Raw genomic sequence first — 13,835 nt, 5'->3', positions numbered from 1 at the left:
AAATATGCTGGTTTTGTGACATCAGAAAAACAATTAATTCACAACTTATTCACAATTAACATTTAAAACAATTAACGGGCTGTTTCAGCAGCTTATGCAGACTGTTTGAACTGGGTAGCGAATGGATTTTTTAAAACTTAGACAGTGTTAACATACTACATCCAACTCCTATTTAAAAACAGAAAGAAACACATAGCAAAAATGATAGAATTAAAATAAAAACTAGTTTTTTGACTGGTAGTGTATGTGAAAGATTTACATTTTTCAGCATGTTAACTCAAGGCTTTTTCTTAACTGTATGTTTGCCTATTAGCTCTTGTTAGATCTTGTAAAGGCCAGGGAGCCAGATTATCAAAGCTTCATGGAAGTTACTAAGAATGGCCGTCACAACGGTCTCATGTCCCTCTTAACCCAAGACCATTTTAGACCTTTCTAGTATGTCATTTTAAAAAGACAGATAGGACATCCTGAGGCAGCCATGGCACAACACCAGGCCAAAGCTTGAAGGGAAGGTAAACAACTGTTTTGATATCTACCAAAGTGAGCTCAGCACGTCATTTCCCTCTGCCTTGTCTAACCAAAGGCGAGAACTGGGGCTCATGTTACGTTTGTGTTTTTATATACATTTATGTTACTGCATATATATTCATAAATAATGGAAACAAAATGGCGAGAACTTCCAGTGGGTACAGATAAATCAAAATGATCTGACAAGTGTAATGGATGAGTTTTCTTCGTTTTATATTTTTATTTATTTTAAATTGTTTGACTTTAAATTCTATCTGTTATTTAGCGGTTTTAATGCAGTCTGTACTACGAGTTTTGCGAATACGACCACCAGATTTCTAAAGGATCCTGTGGGATCTTACCAGACTGGCCTGGAGGAGGCACTCCAGAGTTCTCTCGGGGCAAGTTGACCAACACAGTCAGTACTGCAGCTCGGGTACCTGAACACGGCTCGACGGCTATGGGGCCAGGCTCAGTCTGAGAGAGAGAGAGAGACAGAGAGAGAGGGGTATTCAACTGAGCTCAGCTAAGACAGTTAAGCTGATTAACACAGAAAGTTTGTAAGCTCGGCCTTATCAGCATTACAATGGAAACAAGTCCCATTTTACACCAAAGATATGCAAAAAGACAAAGAGGTAAAACCTCACTTACTCAGGTGTCTATAGATAGCTTTCTATTCCAATGCTAATTTATGAGGCCAACCATGTCACCTAATATGCTAAGTGCTAACAGCTACATCTGTAGATGTACACAACACTGCTACTGAATCTCACTGGTTTTGCTGAATCTCCACCTCTTGCGTGATGTTTGTGATATCCAAGTGTCAATGTTACAGGATATGAACAAAATGTACATTATGTGCAGGGTCAAAAATGAATTTTAGTCCACCTTCCTAAATGGTCACTGTCCATGCATGATATGTGTGGTCCAGCTGTAAAAGTAAGAACATTTTTTGGAACCCAAAGAAGAAACTGAACAGTTTCCTCAGGTTTAGGGGGCCTCGTGAGAGGCACGTTTAGGTGAGAAAGAACTAAAGTTTTCTTGGAATTTCTTCAAAAGCATCAGACATTAATACAGTTTAGGGGCACCTGATGGCCTTCTGTGCTCACAAAGTTGGCATAGTGTAGGTTTGTTATGACCTCTGGTCGTAATATACCTCTCGTGTGCCTTGTGCTGGCATTCTGTGTGTTTCCCCTGTTGTGTGTCCTCTTATGTGCAGGTGCATGATTGGCCACACGGGGGCGCACTAATGTATAAGAGGTCACCGAGTCACCATCTTGGGAGACAGCGTTCAGGGTTCTCTCCCTTTTGACATGACCTAGAAGAACAACTGTCCAGACAAGCCCAGCACTCTTTACAACACTCTCTGCTTCTCTTTGCTTGTAAAATTTATGAAAGCTTTGTTAGATTCTGTGAAACTCTTTAGGAACGTGTGGAAAGTAGGGGACGAGTGCCGTTTTGTTTTGGTTACTGTTTGTCCTGGTTTTGAAGCAGACAGGGTCGCCTTTTGTATTTTGGTTTCGTTTTGTTTTCAGGTTTTATCAATTAGATTTGTAATCATTAGTTGTTTTGTTTGTTATTTTGGCATATGCTCGTCCCTGAAGCCATCAACTCAACTTGTGTTTGAGCTTTTGAAGTAAATAAATCTGCCATTTTCTGACTTCCATGGTGTCCGGTGTCTGGTCTGGCAGCAGGTCTGGGGGGAGAGTCCACTCTAATTTTCTGTTACGGCCTGACCCTATACTGGGTCGTAACAAGGTTCAAACAATTCACAAGAAATATTCCTTTTTTTGTAGACATCAGGCTATGAGATCAGGCTAAATCACACAGTATCAAAAAACGCTCAACCCAGTCACAGACAAGGCTTAAGCAGCAGTTGCTAATCACATTAAAGTGCTACAGTGAGACCTGAAGATAAACTTTGCAATCTGTATTACCTCCAAAGTAGCAACACACACACATTGAGGGGGTGCTGGAGCCTATCCCAGCGGTCAGTGGGTGAAAGGCAGGAAACACCCTGGACAGGTCACCAGTCCATCACAGGGCAGACATGCAGACATGTACATTCCAAAGTAGCTAGAATTAACAATAAAATATAAATTAAGTGTACTTTCCTCACTTCAGCCGTACAAAAGCACTCATAAATAAGAGCAATGATAGTTCAACAACTACAAGGGGGAAAGTTTGTGAACAAAACTAAGTTGGCTAGACAAAGCCACTAAATCCCAGGTGGTTGCTAAGGTGTTGCTAGGCCATCGCTGCACAATACCAGGTGGTTGCTAAGGTGCTGCTAGGCCACTGCAATGGTATTCTAGGTGGCTCTTACAGTATTGCTAGGTTGTTGCTAAAGACTCCCAGGTGGTTGCTAAAGTGTTGCTAGGCCATTGCTATGGTATCCTAGGTGGTTCCTAAGGTGTTACTAGGCGGTTGCTATGGTATCCCAGGTGGTTCCTAAGGTGTTGCTAGGCCATCGCTAAAAATCCCAAGTGGTTGTTAAGGTGTTGCTGGGCCATTGCTATGGTATCCCAGGTGGTTCCTAAGGTGTTGCTAGGCGGTTGCTATGGTATCCCAGGTGGTTCCTAAGGTGTTGCTAGGCCATCGCTAAAAATCCCAAGTGGTTGTTAAGGTGTTGCTGGGCCATTGCTATGGTATTCCAGGTGGTTCCTAAGGTGTTGCTAGGCGGTTGCTATGGTATCCCAGGTGGTTGCTAAGGTGTTGCTGGGTGGTTGCTATGGTATCCCAGGTGGTTTCTAAGGTGTTGCTAGGCCATTGCTATGGTATCCCAGGTGGTTGCCAATATCTATTTGCATACGTGTGCTTGCATGTATGAGTCTGTATGTAATGTCTACAAGTGGCAGTGTGAGAATCCTTCGCGACATCATTTGTGGCAGTCAGATTAGAATTTTTCTAAACATTCTTTCATTCATTTACTATGAGAAAAAACAACTGTGTTTGAATAAATTCTGCACAAAAAACGTACATGCAATCAGTCTCAAAAGCACAAGTGCACCATTCTCATGTAGCCCCTACACATATGCAAAGTTTTGTGGTTCAAGCTTGAAAACTGCTAACTGTGAAAACATAGAATAATAAACAGAAGAACAGTAAGCTGACTTTGTCAAGCCAGCTACATATTTTAAAACACTTTCAAAGCTCTGTAATATAAACAGCAGTAGTAAGTCTACCCTTGACAAAAGAACAAAAAAGATCTGGTTCAATACCCTTCCGCCTGTATAATGTGTAGAAAACTGCAAAGACAAGACATTTTAGTCCACCAAACATAATTCTAAAACTGAAAACACGTTCAATAAACACCTCATCTGAAAATCAAGCCATTATAAACACACAGTCAGCTCCCTGGATATGGTCACAGTGTAGGGGTGTTGTTGAACACTGTCGTCAGTCTGTCAGGATACAGTAACTCAGTGGACATCCGTTACTATTAGCCAGGGACTGAGACATTGTCTTCATCCTCCATCCCATCAGCCCCCTGACTATCAGAAAATGGACCCATAGCGGACCATGCATTCTGACTGGCAGCCACTGAGGGAGCCTCCAAAGCAATGGAAATGGAGATGGATGGCATGGCTAAACCTTGCACGAGGCTTGGGCTCTCCTTGTGCAACATCCATTCCGCTCAGGCTTCATCACACCAACATGCTCCCAGGCAGACCCCTCGTTTATATCCATACACGCCCGGCTTGACAAAATCCAATCCCCAGACTGATCCCGTCCCAGCCGAGTATCTGCAGGCCAAGCACTCAGACTGGCCTCTGGACTGAGAAACATCTCTCCCTTTAATCACTGTCTCTGTTGTGCTGTACTCTGTAGGGATGCAGCATTGAATGGAATTTCTAGATCGATACTGATAACCAATAATTATACAACAATTAGTTTCAACCACACCATCTAATTACATTCATGATGTTATATCTAATAACTGAATTATTCCGTGGAACATTGGTTTCTAAGAAACATTCGGCCAGAATCGGAAAACACAGTGGCAGATGTTAATACTGGTCATTTTAATTTGGTTCACACTATAATCCACATATGGACATTTTTGGCAAGTGGCTTGATCCAGAGTGTTTTACAATGGGAGTCGCGCCCTCTTATACTTAATATATTTTTTATATGATTAACTGCTCTTGGGTGGCTTATATAGCCTAATATTTGGGTCAAATTTGTTACTTCATGCCAAAGTTCACACTTTACCATTGAAAACAACAAAGTTTCTCGGTATATCTTTACTACATCCAAACAGTGATTCATTGGGCGTTACTTTGCAGCTTAGTACATCATGAACGCGAATGAACACAGTTCAATATATTAAAATATGCTAATGAGATGATTGTGACACTGTCACATCTCCGGGTCTTCTCCCTGCTTCCATCGACCCCACACACTACAATTCCCATGATTCTCTGGACTCTCACACCAAGGACTTGAACAAGCACGGACAGCTTCCTAGATCCACGTTACCTGATTACTGAACTGTCACTGTGTCCTATTTCCCTGCCATGTATAAATACCTTTCTGTTTGAGGAGCTCTTTCTGAAGTATTGCCCACCTTACCTGTTCTGAGCGGTCATGTCTTTGTCTGATCTTCCAGAGTTTATGACCTGTTTCTCGTTTTTGGCTTTGACCCACGCGTGTATTTGACCTTCTCTTTTCGATCAGTGCCCATGTTTGTATTTCTACTCTTCGCTGTTCTGACCTGGTCTGGCTTTCATGCTCCTTTTGTTAAGCCGCTCTTTGTTACTCTTTGAACGTTTACATCCATGAGCACGAGCAGACATGGTGACAGGAAACTACAGAACAGGCCTGCGCTAACATAGCTAACTTGCTTGGACTGAGCAGTAAGCTGTTAGCTAGAGTAGATAAATGATGGTATTTAAAATTATGATGGTGTGATATTTATATTCCACATCTATCTAAGCAACTGTCAAATATGGTGTAGGCCTCTCAAAGCAGCAGCTAGCATTCTACTGAGGTAGCTTAGCATGCTACAGCGTTATGAAACACAGCACAGGTTCATTCTGGATTAATGAAGTTCAGAGAATAAAGAATCTGAGCGAGTAAGCTGGAGGATTTGGATGTGGAGTTGTTGGCTACTTCTGTTTCAATATCCTTGTTAGCATTAGCTTAAGAAGAATGCCTAAACTGCTTCACACACAACCGTCCAGGTTCATTTCGGCTCAGTGAAGTCTCACGTACACAAGTTTAGAGAATAAAAACTCAAATCTGAGCAGGTAAATCTGTGTTTTTGTGAGCAGACCTGTTAGCTTAAGCTACTTTTGTCTGACTATTCTAGTTTTTACCAGAAGCTAACATTAGCTTAATGAAAAGGTTAAATCATGTAAACACAACCAGACAGGTTAATTCTCACTGACACTGAGGCAAGTTTAGAGGACAAATACACAAACCTGAGCGAGTGAAGTTAAGTGACTGGCGCAGGAATCACAGAGATGGAATCTTTCTGAATATTAGTCTTTTTGTTTTTCTTGGCAATAACGATATACAAGAATATTTAACAATTTATTATTCAACACAGATTCGTTTTTGTGTTTTGAATTATGTATATACAAAATTATATATATATATATATATATATATATATATATATATATAAAAAATATATTACAAAAAATGACTGATTATAATTACATTTTTCCATTTTTCCATTTAGTAGCAAATAATATACCGGCCACTGATACGTCACGCAACCCTACTGCACTGTTTGGCCTGCTGTAGACTGCTCCATTGCATTCCCCTCTGGTAAACCTGCAAGCACTTCCTCTACTTTCTTATTAAAACCAGAAACCACTGTCAATCTGTCACCAAAAACAATTCATTTATCTCAACACAATTCGTTTCCGTCAAAGATGATGAATGTTATACTTCAGCACACATGCATATATGGACATACGCACATTACAGGTGCCTTCAGCCTCCACCATCAAAGCTGCTTTGATCCTCACTGAAAATGATTTAGAATTCTGACAGGATGCCAAACCTTTTCTCTTGATTACTCTGTGTGTGTTTGGCTGCCTCTTTTCTGTTTAATCTCACAACAAAAGCGTGTCAGGACCTCATCAGAAGGTACAGCGACACAAACGAGCAACCAGGCTGACGGGTTTGTAATTGAGGGAGCACAGGCACTTAACTACACGGATAAGCATCGGCTTTAACAGGCCTGAAAAGGCGGGGTTTTAAAACAGCCGTATACAGAACTAGACCAGACATTTAAAAATTTTCTGCATGCTGCTGTTTCAATGGTGGTTGTTACTGCTGTAATTATATTGTACATAAAGTGGATACAAGTTTGTGTCTTCTTGAAAAAAGGCGGAATGATTGAAACGAATTCAAGTAAAAGCTGTAATTATGATTTGAATCAGAATGGCTGTTGTGTACAGTCAAATCTTGCTGTATTTCACAGACAGTTTATTCCTCTCTACTTTCATTACCTTAAAACATTTTTTAGTCTGGCAAGTTAGAGTCACACATTCATGAATTCAGCACTGAGAGGCACAAGGCTAACACTCAGGAGAAAATGGATGAGCAGGAAGTAAAGCAGCGCATTATGTAGAGGTTGGGATGTTGTTTGAAAGCATAAAAAGACTTGTTTAAGTGGAATATCAACTTCATTTTGGACTGATAATTATTGTATCGTATTTTTTTGTATGCTTTATTTTATTTGTGTGTGATCTAATGACGGCTGTTATTGGTGCTATGTGGTATTTTAACTGCCGTCATCCTGTCAGCTTAGGCTGGGAGTACTCCACACGACATCTTAACAGAGAGCATCTTAAACTTAACGTCAGTTTGTCACAGAACTTCTTCTTTTTGTTGTGAAGGCACTCACACTAGACAACAAGACAAAGTGAGAATAACACATAACAGGTTTGGGATACGAATAAGAACTCAAACTCGCAGATCTCCTCTGAAAATCATGACACAAATATAGCCAAATATACTGGACCTGACCTGGTTAAACATTTAATAATACCAGAGGGCCTCTGATCACTTCAGAGTTCGATCATAGGACTAAAGATTGACTCATTTTTCCTCTCGTGGTATCAGATCATCGATGCTGTCAATCACTTCCGATCGAGCTCCTGACCTGGAAAGTTGCTTCAGACTGTGAAAATTTCTCGCAAGGAGCAAATCCGGCTTAAAAATGGGCAAAAAATTTTGTAGTGTATGCCCAGCCTTATACGAGGCATTCTGGATGTTGATGAATCGTGATGTGTCAGGTTCAGACAAAAATTTTTATTCAAAATTTTTTTTTATTCAAAAAGGTTGATAATGTGGATCAGGTCAGACTTTGACTCAGAAAGATCTTGTGCTGTATTCAGGTTTGGACAAAAATTCAGGCCCAGCTGAAGCTCTACTGATAATGAGGAACACAATCATGGTGGATGTAGCACAATGTTGCGGTCCATAATTGGATGGATTTTTTCATGGAGGATTTTTCTACTGACCCATTAGGCTGCTGAAAGCGTTCCTTTTATTGTCTCACAACAGCTGTATAAGTTTGTTTCATGTTAATGAAACGTATATATCAGGGGGTCAGTTGGGGGTGTCATTAGATAACATGTAAATAAGGGGTTAGAGCACAGCTGGTTCCATGCAGCTGAAGTCAATTCATTGACTGAGCTCAAATCTTCATGTGTTTTGACGACAGTTTCATGAATCAGACTGGGAAAAATATATATCTGTCCATCCTATAAAATATTTAATGCAGTAATAAGTAATTAACATAGTTTAACTAACTCAAGTAAATACTTTGAATGAAAAATGCAAAGCAAAATTTTAGTTTAAATGAACTTAAGCAACTTTTTTACATTATTTAAACCTTAAAAACATAAAATCAACCTCTACCCTCTTCTGTTTTTTTACAGTGTAGTAGTTTGTACCTCAATTTTGGGTACACAGCTTTGATGAATAAGGGCCAATGTAATATTTAACAATGTGTTAGCCCAGCTCTAATAGATGTTCAAAACATTTGTCCATTTTGGTTTCTGGCCTGCTTGTACCCCTGCTTTAGTTTTTCTTCCTACCTAGTTTTATTACCTTAAATTTTTAATCTGGTGTGCTAGACTCACTTGTGTGGCAGTGAGGTCCCCCAAGGTCCAGCATCAGAACAATGCATTATGCATCCTCAAGTTTTCTTAACACTAAAAAGTTTTGAGTCATACTAAAACTTGTGTTCAAAGGCATAAATTGATAAATAAACCCAAACAGAGTCAGACAGAGAAGTTAGGCTTTACATCACTGCTGTAGTAATCTGGCAGGGGCTTTCATTAGGAACGTATTCCGAAGGTCTGGTTGGCCATCGTCAGTTTTGGGCCCAGCTGAAGTCAGGTATAGATTCAAAACTTGGTTCGTTGGGTCAGGTCTGGTTTGGACCTGAATTTCAGGTCTGATTAAAGCTCTAACTTCTGGCAAAACCAAATGACCTACAGCAGAATGCCCCACACTCCATGCAGCTCTGCAGGCCATGCTGCACTTCCCTTCAAGCAATTACCATTCAAAGGGATACAAATGTTTACAACGATATTTTCCCTGTAGTAACACCACGCACTAAATGCAGCAGTACCACCTTCCCTCCCACTGACTGGCCCATGGGACGCTGCTGTGGTCAAGCCAAGCTCCAGCGTGCTGCCATATCGAGCAGGTCAGCTCTTGTTGGCTCCGCTGTGTTCTCGAGTAGGAGGCTGAGGGCCAATCTGACTAAAGGGAGGTGTTGGATAACCGCAGGGGTCAGAGGGGAGGACGGTGTTTACTGGAGTTTCTGCCTGTGGTATCCGCAGGGAAACAGACTCTCTAGTTCGGTGGTTGCTGAATGTTTGACCTCAGCTCTCTCTAATCAATGTGTTGTCGGGAAGGATATTGGAGGGTTGTAGATTCAGTAAGCCGGACAGAAGCAGAGTGCATGACATACTGTCAGTTTCATCTCCCTTCCTACTCCTCTTCTTGACAACAAAGCTACTGTTATGCAATGTTAACATATGAGGCAAAAAGGTGGCTATTTCTGACTTTAACCCCTTAAAATCCCAGGTTTATTACATACAAAGGCTTATTATTCAGTAACTACAGGGACTTTAATGCAAACTGGTTGAGCTATTCTTGGGTTATAGAAGTGTGTAATAAAACTTTAAGGGGTTAACTTTACTAAAAAGCAAGCACACAGACACATAGAAGTATACTTTACACTTCAGTCCCCTTTTACTGTAGCTCACAAACAAATCAATAATCAATTTTTTCCACAGCAAACTGAATATGTTTGCTCAGAAACTACTGCAGAGCATCCAACAGTAAAGGCAGCATGGAGCTCCTTTTATACAGTGATAGGAAACATGGTAGCGCACAGAAAGCTGCAATTCCACATGCTGATCCATGTTACTATGACCACCAATGGGCATGCATGCTTTCCAACTACTCTGGAGGCAAATTCTAATGAGTTAAAGAGGGCAAAGACAAAGTCTCTCAAAGTATTGCTAGCAATGTCTTCAGATACGGTTAAAGAAAGAAGGAAAAAAGAAAAGAAGGACCAAGAGCAAGAGAGCATGAAGCTCTACTGTGGGGGACAAGTGATGGCACTATAATGAGGCTAAAATCACAGATCAAAATAACCCCTTTCAAAAAGGGACAATTATGAACAAAACACAGAGAAACAGGAAGGCTTACTCTTTGCAAGCGGTGAAAAAAGACCACAGAGAACACATTATGCTCATACAATTCCCAACTAATAAGTTGCTTTTTGTGGCAATAGCACTGGCAACATCTCTACCTGTCTCTAACAGCTATGGTTAATAGGTTTAAGTGCTGAAGCGTACCGGCTAATTACAGGGTGTGCCACCCATGTTTGTGGCGTGTTGCAGAGTGACAAGAGATGATAAATCTATCTCAGAGGAAATAGGCCGCATTTAATCGCTTAAACATTCAAACAAGGGCTTTTAAATGAACTCGCCATAAAGCTGCAGTCTCCCTGGGAGCTTTTATCGAAATGTAATGGCCATTAGCTTCGCTCTCGATTAAAACCGGGATGAACATTTTCATGTTTTGTAATCAAACAGGTGTTTAAGCAGCTTTGTGCTGAAATAGCAGTGATGTAAAGGCTTTGTGTGAAGCTTTACGAAATAAAGACGGGAATGTGGTGTTTTAGGTTGTTAGTATTTCATTTGGCTGCATGAATATTTGTTACAAGTAAGTAAATGCAAACCTTGTATCTCCATTTTTTGTCATTTTTCAGTTTTTGACATAATTTGAAAATGCCTGTTGTCCTTTGTGTGTAAATTTCATGAAGAATGGAACAAAAGAAATGGCAAAAAATGACTTTGAAAAAAATCTGGTTTCATTATATATATATATATATATATATATATAGAGAGAGAGAGAGAGAGAGAGAGAGAGAGAGATATTACAGAAAAAAGTAACAAGAAATTCTGTTTTTCAGTTTCTCTCTTGTGAGCTGGTTTGATTTAACGTAAAGTATTGATTAACCAAACCAGGTATTGGATGACAAGTAATAGTTGGTTAAACAAACTACAAGTAATATTTGGTTAAACAAATACATTAATATACATGAAATCACTACCTATGGTGGTGATATTATTTGTATTTATTTTAATATTAACATTATTATAACATTTTAACATTATCAGTTTTTCTGACCAGTTAAACACTTCCTGCCCAGATAAACCGTTTTAAAATCCAATTAACCAAATATACACACTTTAATGAGATTACTGTGCTATTCTCTAAACTCATGCAATTCTGCTTCACATAGACAGACATTACTTAGAAATAAATAGCCAGTCACATTAAACATAATTTAAAATGCAAACATCACTACCGCAGCTTTTACTCTGAACAAGACACAGCCAGTTATGCTGTATCAACATTATAAATTGCTAATGCTATTTAAAAACTTCAAAAGCCTCAAAAACTGCTGCTGTGGGGCTGTATTACTGAAACATCGTAACTCTGCAAATGGTTTAGTCAAAGTTTTGACACCTTTATTTAGTCCTGAATGTAGGACAACAGCTATTACAGAATAACAGTTTCTAAGTTCATGTAGTTTCTAGTTTCATGGCTTCCAAGCCTCTGTTCTACAGTTAGCTGTTCTATTGAAAAGAGAATAGTATTTTAAGGCAACTGTCACAGCAGAAGATGATCAATAGCAACAATGTTTTTACATTTATTCACAATGTAACACAGTGGTTTCACTTGTGACAGTGATGTTTTGCAGTTCAACAAATCCCAGACACTGCAGACATGTTCCTACTTTCCCACTCACTAACTGCATGTTTATGACAAAAAATTGGCAGTTGAAGTGAAGTTTAGGTGATGCTGGGACTCTCTACCCTTCAGCAAAATGATGTTTATCCATCAGTTTTATGTTATTAGATGCTTGGACAAACTGCTCATCGAGTTTACGGCAGTGGAAAATTATTTCCTTCAGGAAACAGAGGATGGACAAAGTCTCCCAGAAAAGTAGTTAATACAACCAGTCCCTCAAACAAGAGTGTCTGATGTGAAACGCACAGTGCATACATGCTATCAGTCTAAATTTGTCTTCCCCTCCCACTCTTCACCTGTTACTCCCAGTGCTGAGCGAGATGGAGAGAGAGAGAGTCCATGGAGGGCCTGTGGTTTCTCTTGGGTATAGCACTAATCTCTTTAAAAGCTTTCATTACCAGTCCCGTCGAGGCTGCTGCAGACTGTTCCTCCACGCAAGATGGGCAGCCCACATGTATTTGTACATTTTATTTTAATCCCCTTTAATAGGTATATTATTAAAATGACACCTCCAAGATGAAGGGCATTTTGAATAGAGTGATGGAGCCCTTGTGGCAGTTTCACTCAGGGTGTTAAAGAAGAGCTGGAGTGCATCAGACAGACTGAGCTGCTCCAAATTAATCAGCCTAAGTAGCAAAGCGGATAAATCAGGAGGAAGAGGAGGGCGAAAAGCCCAGGGGGGGTGGTGGACACACTGCTGGGCAAAGGGCTGAGGCCTGCAGGCCTGCTAAGAAACGAGGTCTGACTGATGTGAAACTTTACTCACCGATTTTAAGGAGCTGTTTCAACTGTTGACATTAGCCGATATCATTTAACGTGGACAGAAATTATATGAATACCATTAGTATTTTAGGTTAAACAGTGACTGTACTGACTGATATGATCGTCAGTTCTGAATTCAGTCAAATATGACCATTTGTCCAAAATAGTAACTTTGGAGAAGGAGAAATTAAAATGGTCTTAACTTTGAAGTTAATGGAACAAGATTCTTTTCCCCAAGTAATTTTGGAGCATTTCTACTTTTGAAACACTTCAATTTATCATGACATTTTAACACATTGTAAAGGGCAGCTGGCATAATTAATGTGGCATCAGAGATGGAGCTTCATGGCATTTTGTTGTTTGTTACTGTGCTTTTGGCTCACTGAGATGCTTCATGGCTATAGAAAGTATCCCAGCATTATATTGCTTGATTCTATATATTTATAAGCTCTTATTTTCATCTGTTCTCTGTTATTGTGTTGTGATATGTTATTCTCATGCTTTAAGTCAGCATAAGGAAGTACAATGATAAGGCAAAACATTGTGACCACTTGCCAAATATTTTGTTGATCCTTGATGTGCCTCCAAAACAGCCTGGGCTCGTTGAGGCATGGACTCTGCAAAACCACTGAAGGTGTCATGTGGTATCTGGCACCAAGACATTATCAGGAGATCCTTTAAGTCCTGTCAGTTGTGAGCTGGATTGGACTTGTTGATGCTCAATGGGATTTGAGAATTTTGAGGCCACACCTTTAACTCTTCTTCATGTTCCTCAGACCATTCCTGAACAAAGTGTGTAGTGTGGCAGGGCGCATTATCCTGCTAAATGAGACCACTGCCCTCAGGGAATACCATCACCAAGAAGGGGTGTACCTGGTTTGCGATGATGTTTAGATAGGTGACACATGTCAAATATAACGTCCACATGAATGTCCAGACCCAGGGTTTCCCAGCAGAACATTACCCAGAGCATCACACTCCTTTCACTGGTTTGACTTCTTTCCACAGTGCATCCTGGTGCCATCACTTCCTCGGGTAAACGCCACATATGTACCTGCCTATTTACAGAATCTAAAAGAAAACGGGACTCATCAGATCAGGCAGCCTTCCTCCAATGCTCCAAGGTCCAGTTTGAATGTTTGTGTGCTTATTGTAGGCACTTTCAATGGCGGACAGGGGTTAGCAGGGGCACTCTGACCCCCATCAAAGTTGTTCAGGTCTTCATGCCTGCTCAGTTCTCCCGCATTCAACACGTCAAC

At 40.2% G+C, this 13,835-nt stretch overlaps 1 protein-coding gene across 1 annotated transcript in view; it reads right to left on the bottom strand.

Moving 5' to 3' along the window:
- The window catches only part of atrnl1a (attractin-like 1a), a 370,723-nt gene that overhangs the window by 28,348 nt on the left and 328,540 nt on the right, over positions 1-13,835 (bottom strand). The window contains 1 exon segment of the mRNA XM_036575121.1: positions 870-984. Coding sequence (XP_036431014.1) covers positions 870-984 — 115 coding nt within the window.

Source organism: Colossoma macropomum, unplaced genomic scaffold (assembly GCF_904425465.1).
Source record: "Colossoma macropomum unplaced genomic scaffold, Colossoma_macropomum, whole genome shotgun sequence".
In the NCBI taxonomy this organism is placed as follows: Eukaryota; Metazoa; Chordata; class Actinopteri; order Characiformes; family Serrasalmidae; genus Colossoma; species Colossoma macropomum.
This window is presented reverse-complemented; position numbering and strand designations above follow the sequence as displayed.